General features: G+C 42.3%; 1 protein-coding gene across 2 annotated transcripts in view; it reads right to left on the reverse strand.

Annotated features, from left to right (window-relative positions):
- The window catches only part of LOC127634181 (phenylalanine--tRNA ligase, mitochondrial-like), a 224,718-nt gene that overhangs the window by 75,848 nt on the left and 130,903 nt on the right, over window positions 1-17,967 (reverse strand). For both annotated transcript variants that reach the window (XM_052113618.1, XM_052113617.1), the window contains exon 6: window positions 13,386-13,537. In XM_052113618.1, the coding sequence (XP_051969578.1) occupies window positions 13,386-13,537 (152 nt within the window). The remainder of the gene's footprint in view (window positions 1-13,385; window positions 13,538-17,967) is intronic.

Genomic DNA, 17,967 nt, shown 5'->3' on the forward strand with positions numbered 1-17,967 from the left:
CATTGTATTCTAAAGCTGCTTTTTGTATTGTCTTATAAATGATTAACTCTTCTGCCACAAGAATGTAATGCATTTTAATTATCTGAATATATATTATATATATATATAATTTTAAAATATTTAAAGATAACTATGTATAATTATTTCATCATTATAAATTGAATTATTGTTATATGAGGGCTTTCTCTGCAAATATTTTTATATGCGATTAATCGGGATTAATTAATGGGGAAACCATGTAATTAATTTGATTAGTTTTTAATCGATTGACAGCCCTAATATATATATATATATATATATATATATATATATATATATATATATATATATATACATACATACATACATACATACATACATACATACATACATACCACACACACCACGGGTCTGATCAATGTTTGATTCTGATTGGTTGACAGACATTCTAAGGTGTGCAATTATTTTTCAAGTATACGCATGCCTATGAAGTAATTCCAGGTCTTGACCGCAGTATGGTTCCATATCACTTCGCCATATTATTACATATTATAAAGAGCCATACAGGCTACCACAAAAAAATAACCAATTAAAACAAAGACGTTTTTAAGTACATAGAATAAGAAGGACAAACAAAGTCAATAATATCCTAACTTGATTTAAATTATTAATTCAGTCTTTGTTAGTATTTGGTAGCATTGCCTTTAAATAATTTAATTTGGGTCAAACGTTTTGGGTAGCCTTCCACAAGCTTCTCACAGTAAATTGCTGGAATTTTAGCTCAAACATTCCTTCAGACAGAACTGGTGTAACTGAGTCAGGTTTGTAGGTGTTACATATACCTTGTCTTGTTTCTCTGTTGCCCTTTGTCTGCCATTTTTGTCACCTTTGCATTCCTTAGTTTTCACTTTTGTCCCTTGTGTAGCTCCTTAGTCTCTTTGTTAGCTTTCTTGTTCACTTGTCATTGTTTAAGAACTACACTTCCCAGCATCCACCTGCCATCATCACTGCCATTTTGTTCATTGTTCTCACCTGTGTCTTATTCAGTCATCACTCACTGTGTATTTAAGCCCAGCTTTTTGTTCACTCCTTGTCGTTCGTTGTTTGTTTTTAGCCTGGTTTGTGTTCCCTGCCTGAGTTCTCTGTCTTGTTCCTTCGTGTTTAGTTTTCAGTTTTCAGTTCTATTTTCCCCATTGAGGGTTGTTCCTTTGTGTTTTTCTTGCTTGTTTATTTAATAAAGTGAAACTGCATTTAGATCCGCATCTCCTCGTCTGCCTTGCTTCTCAAGCGTTACAGAACGAACGACCACACATGGATCTAGCAGCCTATTCGGCGAATTACCGGCTCCTTAGCCTCCAGCAGGGGGACCGCCCTTTGGAGGACCACGTCCACGAGTTTCTGAAGCTGGCAAACATCTCTGACTTCCCCGACTACGCTCTGGTGGCATTCTTCCGGGGTAACTTGAACAAGTCCCTGAGGGAACTGTTGCCGCCTGCAAAGCGTGGCTGGACACTCTTCAGTTTCGTGGAGGAGACCCTGCGAGTCAGCGGATCGCCACTGACGGTGGAAGTTCTGGAGGATGATGCTACCACTCCTCCCACAAGGATACTTTCCCTCTCCGCCACGATTCGTCTCTCCACACCCGTCCTGACCTACACGCTGCCAACTTCGTTCGCTTCAGAGCCGGCGCGCTCAACTTCGTCCGCCCGGAGGAGGAGGAGAAGACAGGCTTCTGCCTCCCGGTCCACGCCTGCCCCGGTCTTCGAGCCAGATCCCACGCCTGCCACACCTTCCGAGCTTCCTGAGCCTTCCAGAGCTCCGCCTCCCGAGCTTTCCAGAGCTCTGCCTTCCGAGCTTCCCGAGCTCCGCCTCCCTAGCTTTCTAGAGCTCCGCCTTCTGAGCTTTCCAGAGCTCCGCCTCCCGAGCTTTCCAGAGCTCCGCCTTCCGAGCTTCCTGAGCTTTCCAGAGCTCCGCCTCCCGAGCTTTCCAGAGCTCCACCTCCCGAGCTTTCCAATGCTCCGCCTCCCGAGCTTCCCAGAGCTCCGCCTCCCGAGCTTTCCAGAGCTCCGCCCTCCGAGCTTTCCAGAGCTCCGCCTTCCGAGCTTCCTGAGCTTTCCAGAGCTCCGCCTCCCGAGCTTTCCAGAGCTCTGCCTTCCGAGCTTCCTGAGCTTCCCAGAACTCCGCCTCCCGAGCTTCCCAGAGCTCCGCCTCCCGAGCTTCCCAGAGCTCCGCCCTTCGATCTTTCCAGAGCTCCGCATTCCGAGCTTCCCGGGCTTGCTAGGGCTCCGCCCCTCAAGTCACTCGAGCCTTCCAGGGCTCCGCCTCTCAAGTCTTCCAGGGCTCCGCCTCTCGAGCTTCCCAAGCCTCCCAGGGCTCCGCCTCTCAAGCCTTTCAGAACTCTGCCTCTCGAGCCTTCCAGGGCTCCGCCTCTCAAGTCTCTCGAGCCTCCCAGAACTCTGCCCCTCAAGTCACTCGAGTCTTCTAGGGCTCCGCCCCTCAAGCCTCTCGAGCCTTCCTGGGCTCTGCCTCCCAAGCCTCTCGAGCCTTCCACGGCTCCACCTCCCGAGCCTCCTACGGCTCTGCTTCCAGAGCCTCGTCTCTCGAGCCTCCTACGGCTCCACCTCTCGAGCCTCCTACGGCTCCGCCTCCCGAGCCTCCTACAGCTCTGCTCCCAGAGACTCCAGAGCTTTCTAGGGCTCTGCCCCTCGAGCCTCCTACGGCTCCGCCTCGTTTGACTCCGCCTCATGAGCCTCCTACGGCTCCGCCTCCCGAGCTTTCCAGAGCTCCGCCTTCCGAGCCTCCTACGGCTCTGCTCCCAGAGACTCCAGAGCTTTCTAGGGCTCCGCCTCTCGAGCCTCCTACGGCTCCGCCTCCCGAGCCTCCTACGGCTTTGCTCCCAGAGACTCCAGAGCTTTCTAGGGCTCCGCCTCCTGAGCCTCCTACGGCTCCGCCTCCTATGGCTCCGCCTCCTGAGCCTCCTACGGCTCCGCCTCCCGAGCCTCCTACGGCTCTATCCCCAGAGACTACAGAGCCTGCCAGGCCTTCGCCTCTGAAACCTCCCAGGCCTCCTGACCCGGCCCCTGTCCTGTGGCCTTCTCCCAGGGCCCCTGACCTAGTCCCTGTCCTGTGGCCTCCTCCCAGGCCTCCTGACCCGGTTCCTGTCCTGAGGCCTCCTCCCAGGCCTCCTGACCCAGTCCCTGTCCTGTGGCCTCCTCCCAGGCCTTCTGACCCTGTTCCCGTCCTGTGGCCTCTTCCCAGGCCTCCTGACCCTGTTCCCGTCCTGTGGCCTCTTCCCAGGCCTCCTGACCCAGTCCCTGTCCTGTGGCCTCCTCCCAGGCCTCCTGACCCAGTCCCTGTCCTGTGGCCTCCTCCCAGGCCTCCTGACCTAGTCCCTGCCCTGTGGCCTCCTCCCAGGCCTCCTGGCCCTGTGGCCTCCTCCCAGGCCTCCTGACCCTGTTCCCCTCCTGTGGCCTCCCCCCAGACCTCCTGACCCGGTCCCTGTCCTGTGGCCTCTTCCCAGGCCCCCCAAACTTGTCCTTGCCCGGTGGCCTGCTCCCAGACCACCTGAACATGTCCTTGCCCTTTGTGCCCCCTTGAACTTCCTGCCTACCCTCTGTGCCCCCTTGGACTTCCTGCCTGCCCTTTGTGCCCCCTTGGACTTCCTGCCTGCCCACTGTGGCCCCTTGGACTTCCTGCCTGCCCACTGTGGCCCCTTGGACTTCCTGCCTGCCTTCTGTGGCCCCTTGGACTTCCTGTCTGCCCTTCGTTGCCCCCTGGACTGCCTGTCTGCCCTCTGTGCCTCCTTGGACTTCCTGCCTGCCCTTTGTGCCCCCTTGGACTTCCTGCCTGCCCACTGTGCCCCCTTGGACTTCCTGCCTGCCCACTGTGCCCCCTTGGACTTCCTGCCTGCCTTCTGTGCCCCCTTGGACTTCCTGTCTGCCCTTCGTTGCCCCCTGGACTGCCTGTCTGCCCTTCATTGCCCCCCTTGGTCTGTCTGCCCACCACAAGCTTCCCCCCCAGTCAATGGACATTTTTTGTTTTGTTTTATGTTTCTGTATCGTCTGGTATCCGATCCTTGGGGGGCTATGTTACATATACCTTCTCTTGTTTCTCTGTTGCCCTTTGTCTGCCATTTTTGTCACCTTTGCATTCCTTAGTTTTCAATTTTCTCCCTTGTGTAGCTCCTTAGTCTCTTTGTTAGCTTTCTTGTTCACTTGTCATTGTTTAAGAACTACACTTACCAGCATCCACCTGCCATCATCACTGCCATTTTGTTCATTGTTCTCACCTGTGTCTTATTCAGTCATCACTCACTGTGTATTTAAACCCTGCTTTTTGTTCACTCCTTGTCGTTCGTTGTTTGTTGTTAGCCTGGTTTGTGTTCCCTGCCCGAGTTCTCTGTCTTGTTCCTTCGTGTTTAGTTTTCAGTTTTCAGTTCTATTTTCCCCATTGAGGGTTGTTCCTTTGTGTTTTTCTTGCTTGTTTAATAAAGTGAAACTGCATTTAGATCCGCATCTCCTCGTCTGCCTTGCTGCTCAAGCGTTACAGTAGGCCTCTTTGCTTGTACATGGTTTTTCAGTTCTGCCCACAAATTTTATTTGTTGTCCTTACGCCATTTTCCCACAACATTGAAGGTCTGTTTGTGGTCATTGTCCATTTGTAAGACCCATTTGCAACCAAGCTTTACCTTCCTGGCTGATGTCTAGAGATGTTGCTTCAAAATATCCACATAATTTTTCTTCATGATGTCATCTATTTTGTTAAGTGCACCAGTCCCTCCTGCAGCAAAGCACGCCCACAACATGATGCTGCAACCCCCATGCTTCACGATGGCCAATCAGTTCAATTTTTGTTTCATTAGACCAGAGGAAATTTCTCCAAAAAGTAAAATCAAAAGTAAGAAGCACTTGCAATATGTAGTCTGTTTTTTTATGGTGGTTTGGAAGCAGTGGCGTCTTCCTTGCTGAGCAGCCTTTCAGGTTATGTCGATAATGGACTTGTTTTACTGTGGATATAGATACTTGTCTACCGGTTTCCTCCAGCATCTTCACAAGGTCCTTTGCTGTTGGGATTGATTTGCACTTTTCATATCAAACTACATTAATATCAAGGAGACAGAATGTGTCTCCTTCCTGAACGGTATGATGGCTGCACGGTCCATGGTGTTTATACTTGTGTACCATTGTTTGTACAGATGAACGTGGCATTTGGAAATTGCTCCCAAGGATGAACTAGATTTGTGGATGCCCACAATTTTTTTTTCTGAGGTCTTGGCTAATTTCTTTTGATTTTTCTATGATGTCAAGCAAAGAGGGACTGAGTTTGATGGTAGGCCTTAAAATACATACTCTCACACACGTGGACACACATACATATATATACGTATTAACTGCACTCGTACTCGCAAGTGAAAAACAGCCATCAAGTCAGCACACACCTACATCTCAGCAGGGTTGAAAACAGTTATTAAGGTTTACAATGGAAATATGGCGACATTCACTGCTGCTGAGAAGTGCTTAAACTTACATCTTGGTGATTTTGAAGCAATGTTACTTTTGATGAGGGCTGCAACAAATAAAGTTAATCCCACAGGTGATCTCTCTTGCTTTCTGAGCTTCTCTCTTTCGATCTCTCAAAAACGAACTAATGCACTAACTTGTTATTACAGTAAGTGCTCCAGTAAAGCAGTGCGAGCCTCACTATCCTCCATTGTTAGTTCTAAAGTGACGTTTTCGAACTAGCAACGAAGGCTAGTATCAGAGTAAGACACTCAATCTGTGATGGAAGAAAGTAGTTCCCCGCACAAGAGAATTTTAGGGATGAAATTCAGAACATTTATTGAGATAAAAACCTGAATAATGTATTAAGGTGTGGTAACCATGGTATAAGTGGGATAATTGACTCTGACCTGTTGAATTATTGAAAAATAATGCACACCCGAGTTGCAACGGTCACTGCACTACCACCTCGGGTGTGCTTTATTTTTCAATAATTATACAGTCCACACACACACACACACACACACACACACACACACACACACACACACACACACACACACACACACACACACACACACACACACACCTTAAAATCTGGTTTGATCTTCATCTAAGTTACAATAATGAACAAACACAATCTATTTTAAATAATAACACAAATTATTGTATTGTTCTTGTACATATTGAGTACATCATTCAAACTTTCATGGTTAGGTTGAAAAAAGTATGTGAACCCCTAGGCTATTGACATCAATAAAAGCTAATCAGAGTCAAGAAATGGCAAACCTGGCATCCAATTAATGCAACAAGATTGGAGGTGTGGGTTAGATCTACTTTGACTTGGTTGAGGTTGTTGCTGCCAAAGGATGATCGACCTGTTTTTAAATCCAAGGGTTCACTTACTTTTTCCAAAGCACTGGCAATGTTTAATGGTTCAATAAAGGCAAGAAATATTCTAATAGTCTCTGTGTTGTTAGCTTAAGCACATTGGGTTTGTCTATACTTGAGTCTTAGGTGAGATCAGATTTTATGAAAAATGTATGCAGAAAAACAGATAATTCCAAAGGGTTCACATACTTTTCTTGCCAGTGTGTATATATAACATACAGAGTTCTGGAAAAAATTGGTGGCATACTACTGGCAAATCCTGCCAACAAATTTAATACAAATTATTATTTTTATATGCTAATCAATAATGTGGCAAATATTATGCAAGCAATTTTAGCTAAATTTCGGTGCACAATGGCTTCAAATGTTATCGTTTACTGCAAATGATTAAATTTAGGACGTTACACTTGTTTTCAGCATATAATTGAAGCAATACACCAAACACCCATCATTCTAATTTGTGCTTGAGACAGTTTTTCTTTTTAGACTGTCACATATAAATCAAAAGTTTGCCGCAAATAAGAATGATCTGACATATTTGGTTGTATATTCAGATAAGTTGTCTCTTTAAGTGGTCTTACACACACCATGTTTAAGTCATACAAACAGCTTGACGACAAGGCAAATGCTGATCGCAGCATGACATAAATCCTGACGATGCAGGTTTTGATTTGATGCATCCAAATCAAATAACTATGAGGGCCTCAAAATGCTTAGTCTTGTATTTACAGGCGATGCTGACACTCTCAAATACAATATTACTATGGATGGCATCACATACCACATAATCAAACTTCACAATAGCTCAGCAACCAACAAAACAACACACTTTATTATGCCACAGAGGGTGTAAATCATCAGAGTAGTTTGACGAGAGTGGTGGAGTTAAAGCTGCTGGATCTTTGTCAGGCCTCCTGTCCACAGCTGTCAGAAATATTGACAGCTCTGTCAACTTTCCAAATTAATTCCGCCCGATTACACCTGACAGCATTACGGGCCGATAAATGCAGATTTGTGGTGGATTATAGTACCTATCAGGTGAGATTTGTTATTGGTGTTAGACAAACACTTCCACGTCAAGAGAGAGAGTCCATTTCAGTCCGGTTCAGTTCAATCACTGCATTTTGAATTTTACGCTGCAAGGTTTTGTCTGGTAAACCGTTGCTTTGTCAGGTTCTACAAATGTTTACTGCTGTACAGCATACCTATAGTGCCTTGACATTTTTGAGGGATATAGACATCTATCATATAGGGGCTGGGCAAAGGAGAGATTTTATACCTTTTGAAAAGTTTAGTTAGAATGTGACATTTGGACCATTTTCAATATGCCTCTTTCACAAACACAAGCTAGAAGTGCAGATTTTCTTCTAAAAATGCACTATCATCTCTCAAAACGTCTAAGTTGCGGCAGTTAAAATAGTGTTTGTGGATGGGGCCAGCACAGCCAGGGAAACTTAAATTTTCTTTAAGGAGTTAAAAATGTGTATTTTTTTATGGGCATCTGCATGCCATTTCTGCATGCCATTTCCTTTATGTATGCCACACATTCAAATCTCTGCACCTGAACTACATCATGGCTGTTTTATACACCAGTAGATCAAAACATTGCCTAAATGGTGAACGGTGGCTCTCTTAGCAGCATGATAAACAAAACTGTTAATCAAAATTGTAATAAATTATACCACAGAATGAAAGAGACGATCTGTGATTGAATACAATGCCCAAATGCTGAAAAAATAAATAAATAAATGCAACCGGAACATACCTAAATGAAATGCTGTAATTTACACTTAATGCACACATAGTTAATTTTGTCAGCTGTAATTGTAATCTCAGTTATTTATTTGATTAATTGCGCAGCCCTAATTTGAACAACCACTAACATTTAACTTAAGTGTAACTTGTCCTGTACCGTTTAAGCTGCAAACATGAATGGTACCTTAAACCACTCTGCTTGTTGAGGAGAGGTGTGGCATTATGTTCCTATGCAATTATATATATGATTTTTGCCTGGTGGACAATAAAAAATAATCTCCCAGCAAACCACAAATCAACTAGCTGAAAACAATTTGGAACACCTTAGCATTGCAACCTTTGCATAAAACAAGTGCATAGCAATGCCATGGGCACCAAACAAAAAAACAAACAAAAAAAAGCCAAAATAACATCGTCTCCATAGACATAATGATTTGTACATACTGTACGAACTATAGATTCTATCCCCTAACCCTCACTAAAAACATAGGCTGGTCTAGATTCTGTTTAAGCTGGTCTACCTTCAAATGCCAAAAACCCCTCTAAAACCTGCAAACAGACCAACCAGACCAGCTTTTTTGTTTCAGCATGTAACCACCCACATCACTCTCACATAAGAGCACCAATCACATTTTGTTCAGAAAATGTAAAAATCTGGTCATAACATAATTTTTAGGGTAATACTGAATATTGCTGTGAGAATATTGCCATCATGTTGTCATAAGTAAAATAGCCAGCTCAAAGGATAAGCTTCACATGTCCATTGGCTTTTTGAGAGTATGTCTGCTTCTCGAATCTTCCTTATTGTGTTAAAGAAGAGCATGATGGGAGGCTTACTGCCAATCACATCATATTACTGGCTCTTAAAACGCTTAAGTCAGCAGAACCGCAAAGAATAGAAGAGTAAATGGTTAGGACAATATTGTGAATCTGACATTTCTGATGGACACAGGCGATTGGAGGCGAGATGAGCTGTTATTGTACGTCATCTCAGTGTTATTAGTGTTTAGAAGTTTAGAGATTTTAAAGTAAGTATTGAATGTCTCCATCGCCCTCGCCCTCCCTTCCTCTCTCTCTCTATCTCTGGGTGTAGAAAATATGAATCAAAGCTTGCAGGCATTGACGCAACTGCAGCAAAATGATCATAAAGAAGAAATTAGCTGCAGGAGAATTCAGCAGTCTCACACACACAAATATAAACATACACACACATATCACCGCAACAGTTGTGCTCATAAGCTTCCAGAATCTGCATAGTGCAAAAATGTATAAATATCATAAATATAGAATTTTTTAAAGGAATATTATGGGTTTAATGCTGATTACCACAAAAATTTATTTTGTTCTTTCTTTTCTTAAAAAAAAAAAAAAAAACAATATATTGTAAGGGGGTTAAGACGGGCAAGGAGGAGGCGAGAACCGGCTTGTCAATATAAATAATAATTTAATGGAAACTTAAACCAAAAGCACAAACATCAACACACACGACGGACATGCCCGTAATTCTCTCTCTCTCGAACCATCGTCACTGGCCGCCTTTATCCCTCGCGCGCCTCATCAGGCCGATTGGGGACCGGGCGCGCAATATTCCGACCCGGCCCCGCCCCCCTCCGCTCCACACTCCTCCCGGCGTTATCTCAGGCCGGGGTGCCACCGACATGACGTACATCCCCCCTATCCCTGGGGCAGGGTGTATCTTGCGTCCCGTGTGGTCATCCCCGCCTTCCTCGCCCTGGGAGGAGACAGGAGGGGAAGACAACAACAACAAAGAAAACTAAATAGGCGAGGGAAAACGGTGCGAAAGAGAGAGAGAGGAAAGAGAGAAAAAGCTCACTCACCGGTTCTCTGATGTACCGTCGTGTGGTCCTCGAACACTCCTCCACACTCAGGTGGACGACAGCCGCTCCAACCCCAGGTGAACCGGAGTCAAACCTCTGACCCCCAGCGGGCAGAACGCCCCTCCGCTTTTCTGGCAGCAAATGGGGACACTCCTCCGCACCCTGGCAGCGGCCCTACCGCTCTGGGAGGTCGGGGAGTTTCTTCCCTCCTCCCCTCGTGGACGGCGGTCTCCCTCGACCCCTCTGCATCTCTGGGGATGGCAGGACAGGCGGTCGGTGTATCCAGTCCCCACTTGCCCCGCGGACGGCGGCCGTTTGCCTGCATCCGGGCGGTCGGGCTACTCCGTCACCCGGCAGATGGCAGCGGCGCTCCCCTGGGTGGACAGCAGTGTCGAGGACTCTGCAACTGGCATCCCTCCTCCTTCCCGGGCTTTCAGCACCAATGTAACACAGTTAAGGATGGGCAAGGAGGAGGCGAGAACCGGCTTGTCAATATAAATAATAATTTAATGCAAACTTAAACGAAAAGCACAAACATCAACACACACATGACGGACATGCCCGTAATTCTCTCTCTCTCTAACCATCGTCACCGGCCGCCTTTATCCCTCACTCGCCTCATCAGGCCGATTGGGAACCAGGCGCGCGATATTCCGACCCGGCCCCGCCCCCCTCCACTCCACATATATATATATACACATACATACATACATATTATCTGGGGTACAGTGAGGTACTTACAATGGAAGTGAATGGGGCAAATCCGTAAACATTTAAATATTCTTGTTTCAAAAGTATTGACACAAGATGTAAACAATATCCGTGTTACAATGATTTAAAAAAACAAAACAACAAACTGATCTGTTTTATCTGAAAAAATTTGACACAACTTATAGATTCAGCAAAAAACTAAACTTATGAGCACACCTGTACTTCGAAAAGTACTTCCAAGGCCACAACACATTTATATTGTGACAGATCGCAACTATTCTGGAAACTGTTGTACTAATATATCTGTTTTCAAAGGAACGTGCACAAATAGATGGTGTAGACGGAATTGAATTAGAAAGAAAGCAAAACATACTAATCTATTTCTAGCCTCCGTGTAGGCTATTATACCTCTCCGCCACCTCTTGATACCATCTTATTTATGGATATCATTAGGAGAAGGGGAGGGAAAAGGTTGCTATTTAAAAAAAGATTAAGAGCGGGGACAGAGATAAATGTTTGCGGTTCTTTTTACGCACTGCAGGATTTTGCTCTATCATTTAAAACACACACACCTCCAATAGAGGGGGACAGCCGGTCCGCTGTGCCTGTGGGTGAACTCATCATCCTATTTAAAAATAGATTAAGTCTGGGTGATGGCACAGGGCAATGAAACAGGTAAAGGGCAACCCGAGTACAGCCCAGCCTCTGCAGTCCCTGCAGCTAAAAGTGGTGCTGAATGAACTACATTTAGGTCTGAGAAACAATCACATGGATGGTTTTGTAGCTTTGCGAGAGTGCTTGTGTTTGTGAATGAATGACTGAAGAAAGAGCTAATGTGTTTGAAGTGTCTTTCCAATGTGAAATGGAGTCTAATGCTCGAGTTAAAAATGAAGCCATTAGGCATCGTTGACCTCTGCTCTCTCTCCGTCAATTGATGAACGCCAAACTGCCAAACAGTCTGCCGCAAGATAACATTAGCATATCTCCTACCAACACTATAGGCTTTGAGAATGATTGCAAAGGGTCACAAAGATACAACTTTCAAAAACAAGAAAAAAGAAGCTTCCTAAGAATTTTATGTTGGATAAACATCTGTATCCATTCAAATATTATGGTTCATGCTTGTAGAAGAATAACACATTTAGAGGGGTACAAAAGTCTGAGACTACTTGTTGCTTCCATTTAGCATTTTGTCCTATCAGTTTTCATCGCATTCATTTTTTGTCATTATAAATTATGTTATCAGCATAGCAACTTGAGTGAAAAGTTTAATTGAAAATTTGACATGATATTCAGAATTTCATTGCATTTGGTTCCCCCCATTTTAATAATGCAAGTCTAAATTAAACCTGATGACCCATCCAGTTAGCATGATTGGAGTATGTTCCAAAACCCTGAAAATGTCTGTATTTACAGGTTTAAATTAGATGTTCAATGTGGTCTCATAAAGTTGGATGCCAGTGTAAATATACACAATATACAGTTAATAAATGAAATCTATTTTAGCATTTTTTTTTTTAAAGTGTAAATTTGACTATTCATGCAACCATTGATACAAATACTCCTGAATAAAGCATGTCTTGTTCTTGAAGCAACAAAATTTTGATTAGACATTCCAATAGATATGGAATTTCTAGGCAGATAACTGAAAAGTCACAGCTCATTGTGGCTGATACCGATAACAGATAAATACATTTTTGCCTAGAGCTGCAAGTTAATTTATTAAAATGACAAAATATGTGCCATTTAAAAGCTTGGAATTTGGACTTCACTATCTGATCAACTCTTAACGGCTGCTATTTAAGGTATGGCGGATGTATTGTGAACTAGAGGTGTGTCAATATTACAAATAACTGCTGTTGAAATTCACCTAACAATACATATGTCTCCACATATGTCACCACCAAATTTAAAGGGACAGTTCACTCTAATCATTTACTCACCCTCATTCCATCCCAGATTTGTATGACTTTTTTTTCTTCTGTTGAGCACAAATGAAAATTTCAGCTCTGTAGGTCCATACAATGCAAGTGAATGGTGTCCAAAAATGTTGAAGCTCAAAAAAGCACCTAAAGGCAGCATAAAAGTAATCCATAGGAATCCAGCATTTAAATCCATATCTTCAGAAGCAATATGAAAGGTGTGGGTGAGAAAGTGTTCAATATTTAAGCCCTTTTTTAATATAAATTCTCCTCTCTACCCAGTAAGTCGCGATATGCACTAATGATGCAAATCGCCAAAAACAAAAGAAGAATGCAAACGTGAAAGTGGAGATTGATAGTTACGGAGGACTTAAATATTGATCTGTTTCTCACCAACATTATATTGCTTCTGAAGACATGGATTACACCACTGGAGTTGTATGGATTACTTCAAAGTTCTGGTAACCATTTACTTAAAATGTATGGACCTATAGAGCTGAAATATTCTTCTTAAAATGTTCATTTGAGTTCTGCATAATAAAGAAAGTCTTACACATATGGAATGGCATGAGGGTGAGTAAATGATGAGAAATGTTTTGGGTGAACTATTCCTTTAAGGTGAAATACCACTCCAAACAAGCATTTTTCAATAATCAAGATTTTTTTATCTACTAAGATCCTAAAATGAAATGGATACTGAAGATTCTCAAGTGAATTTAAAGGTGTTGTTTTAAGGATGTTTCAGCTTTCAGCAAAAAGGATTTTTCGATTTGACATTTTGGATTTCTTACTTTGGATGTGTGAAGTTGTCCACCAGCGTGACCTTCTCCACAAGATCTTCTCCAATGCTTCGGACCAGGTCGTAGAAGTCGTTCTCCGTATAGCCTTCAGATGGCAGCCAAAAAGAGATGTCATTGAAGAGCAGAGGATACTTACTGAGAGGCTGCAAGAGAGAGAAGGAGATAAATGAATCTATATGTTTGGAGAGAGTGGCGATTCACAAGAAAAAAAAAAAAAGAAGAAGAAAGGCGAAACAATAAAATGGTAATATCATGGTACTTTCATATACAGACAATGGAACTGTAATGGTTACCATATTCATTTATGTTATTTACATGGTCCTCCAAGTTACTTCCAAATTACGGTCCAAATACCGTAATTCATGGCCTCATAATATACAATGGTGGCAACCAGAAATATGATAACATCTGCTAATACTAAATAGAGTGCCAAGAAAAAGTATGTAAACCCTTTGGAATTACATGCATTTATGTATACATTTGTTTTAAAATCTGGTTTGATCTTCATCTAAGTTACAATAATGAACAAACATAATCTGTTTAAACTAATAACATACAAATAATTGTATTTGTCTTGTAAATATTGAATACATCATTCAAATATTCACAGTGTAGGTTGGGAAAAGTATGGGAACCCTTTGGCTAATGACATCAACAAAAGCTAATTAGAGTCAGAAGTTATCGAACCTGGCATCCAATTAATGAAATGAGATTGGAGGTGTGGGTTAGAGCTACTTTGACTTATAAAAAGCACTCAAACATTAGAAATGCTTGGATGAGGGTACTGCTACCAAAGGAAGATTAACCAGTAATTAAATACAAGGGATCACTTACTTTTTCCACAGCACTGTGAATGTTTGATGGATGTGTTCAATACTGACATGAACTATTATAATTGTTTGTGTATAAGCACATTGTGTTTGTCTATACTTGTGCCTTTGATGAAGATTAAATCACATTTTATGACCAATTAATATAGAAAAACCAGCTTATTCCAAAGGGTTAAAAACTTGTTCTTGCCACTGCAACTAATATATATATAATGCTGTGAAAAAGTATTCTCCCCATCCTGATTTCTTATCTCATTCTAAAACGTTATTCTCCCCCTTAGTTACTAAATCCCCAAATCTATGAAATTGCATTCATAATGGGGTTCAGCTAGAATAGACACACCCAGGACTGATTACTGAAAGCCCTTTTCAGCCTTGAACTTTTCAGCAGCACGTTGTTGAGTAAAAGGTTTCACCCAGTAGCACACTAAGCCAAGTGTGAAAGAAATTCCAGAAATTACGAGGAAAAAGGTGATTGAAATACATGAGTCTGGGAAGGTTTACAAAGTTTTTTTAAAGGCTCTGGGACAAAGAACCACAGTGACAGCCATTATCTTCAAATGGAGAACACTTGGCACAGTAGTGAACCTTCCCAGAAGTGGCCGACCTTCCAAAATACCTCCAAGAGCACAGCGATGACTCATACAGGAAGTCACAAATAAAGCCAAGGACAACATCCAAGGAACTGCAGGCCTGTCTCGCATCAGTAAATGCCACTGTTCATGACTCTACTATCGGAAAGATACTGGTCAAAAAATTCCATCCATGGAAGAGTGGTGAGGCGAAAACCTCTGTTAACCCAGACGAACATTAATGCTTGTCTGAATTTTGCCAAAACACACCTTGATAATCCACAACATTTGGGAGAATGTTCTGTGGACTGATGAGTTGAAAGTGGAACTGTTTGGAAGACAGTGGTCCAATTACATCTGACGTGAATCAAACACAGAATTCCAAAAAAAGAACATTATACCTACAGTGAAGCATGGTGGTGGTAGTGTGATGGTGTGGGGAGGCAAAAATTTAGGGAAACATGAATTCTACTCTCCACCAGAAAATCCTAAAGGAGAACGTCTGGTCAACAGTCCGTGAGTTGAAACTGGATTAGGCGGCAAGACAATGATCGAAAGCATAGGAGTAAGTCCATCTCTGAATGACTCAAAAGAAGCAAAATTTAAGTTTTGGAGTGGCTTTGTCAAAGTCCTGACTTGAACTGATTGAGATGCTGTGGCAGGACCTTAAACTGGCAGTTCATGCTCGAAAACTCTCCAATGTGGCTGAACTAAAGCAGTTCTACAATTAAGAGTGGGCCAAGATTACACCACATTGTGAAAGACTGATCTCTAGATATCGGAAGTGTTTGGTTGCAGTTGTTGCTGCTAAATGTGGCACAATCAGCTATTAAGTTTAAGGGGGCAGTTAGTTTTTCACATGGGTGATAAAGATGTTGGATAACGTTTTTGCTTCAATAAAAAATATATATATTTGAAAACTGTATTTTGTGTTTACCTTAGTTTTATGTTATATCTCGTTTGAAGAGCTAAAACAATTTATTATGAAAAATACACAAAAAAAGAAGAAATCAGGAAGGGGCAAATACTTTTTCACAGCACTGTGTATACACACACACACACATATATATATATATATATATACATACACACACACACTGTATAATAAACAGTATTTGTAATAGAAACTGTAGTCTGCAGTATATGCACAATATCTGCTTGGCACTGGGGTCCTGATAACCCTTTCAGGGATTAATTGGTGAAAATGACTGGCTCACTGTACATTATACTGATTATTACATCAGTATTTACCAAATAAGTTAATAACTGAGCATGAAATATTGATTTGATTTGTAATTTTGTTTTATTATTATGTGAAAAGAAAGAGACCACAAAGTGATATGAGAGACATGAAACCAGTACAGCAATGTAGGGAAACACAACCTCAAATTATTCACTTTAGTGGTCATTAAAAAATACAAGTTTTACTGAAGCAGTTGATGTGGTAAATGTGCACTTGCAGCCGCTTTAAAGATCTATAACCATAATATTTCAAAAGGCGGGAGCTTAACACATTAAATCTCATTCTCGCAGTTTTCCATTGCTGTTTACTGTGAAATAATCAGAACTTCTTATATTTGCTCATTTATTCTGTTTTATAAATTAATTAATTTATATGGAAAAAGATCAATATTTAAGTCCTTTTTTGACCAGTCCAGACCAGATATGCACGAATAATGCAAATAATGCTAAAAATGCTAAAAAACAAAAGAAGAATGTGGAAGTGAATGAGATTTATAGTAAAATATATAAATAAAGGACTTAAATATTGATCTGTTTCCCACCCACACTTATCATATCACTTCTGATGATATGGATTTAACCACTGGAAAAAAATTGACACATTGTAAAAAAACCTTGCTTTGTCGGGGCACAAATGTTCGCTCCAGGTTTGAATTGGCATCATAGGAATCTATGTTAGTTGTGCAAAGGCAGTAAGTGCGCATACATCGAAGAGAACACTTTAAGCCGAGAGCTCGACAGTACAGCACTGTGTATTGTGTAAATTACTGTGTGCTGCTTAAATCTTTAATGTTTGCCAATTTAATATATGCTGCTGTTATTTTAGCCTAATTTGGTGAATATTCATTTTGATTTGCATGTTAAAAGATGAGGTATACGCTTGGTAATCACGCTGATTGCATGCACTGTGAAACATCTAGAGCCACAGGAAATGTCAAAGTAAAAGTTGCTGAAGTATCTTAAAATAATAAAATATTCTTCATGAACAATGCACATTTTCGTGGTGTCCCCCAGGCACGTTGGGGCCCTAGTTGGCCGCCTATTTCACCTATAGGATGGGCTGACCCTGCATCTCGCATCCATGTTTTGATTGTGTATGTGTGGCGTGAGCAGTATGTGTATCGTAGAGCATGTCTTGTTGTGTGTAGTGATTTATAGTGTGTAGTTGTGTATATGTTGTCTGTTCTGCTCTCACAGGACACAGCAAAACACACAAGGGCGGAGGAGAGCGCTGACCCCCCCGGTCATACCTCATTACCAGCAGAGAGAGAGACAGACACCCCTGTGCAAGTCATATATAACCCCAGAAGAGCATCAGGCAATCTGACAGACAGATCTCTCTCTCTCTCTGAGTAATGGACAGTGGGTAGAGTGGGAGATGGGCTGAGAAATGACCTGCACCTATAGAGCACAGGTAATCAGTCACTCACTCACACACTCTCACTCACACACACACACACACACACACACACACACACACACACACGTTGGTCTACCTATCATTATGAGGACTTTCCATAGACATAATGACTTTTATACTGTACAAACTATAGATTCTATCCTCTAAACCTAACACAACCCCTAAACCTAACCCTCACAGAAAACATTCTGCATTTTTACATTTTCAATAAAACATTGTTTAGTATGATTTATAAGCAATTTGAATTATGGGGACACTATAAATGTCCTCATAAATCACATTTATAGCATAATACCCTTGTAATTACTAATTTGTAACTTACAAAATTGTCCTCGTAAATCACAAAAACACACACACACACACGCACGCACACACACACACACACACACACACACACACACACACACACACACACACACACACACACACACACACACACACACACACACACACACAAATCCAGCCTGCCACTATGCTACACACTCTCTCACTCACTCGTCTATAAGAGG

The sequence above is a fragment of the Xyrauchen texanus genome, chromosome 41, assembly GCF_025860055.1.
Source record: "Xyrauchen texanus isolate HMW12.3.18 chromosome 41, RBS_HiC_50CHRs, whole genome shotgun sequence".
Lineage (NCBI taxonomy): Eukaryota > Metazoa > Chordata > Actinopteri > Cypriniformes > Catostomidae > Xyrauchen > Xyrauchen texanus.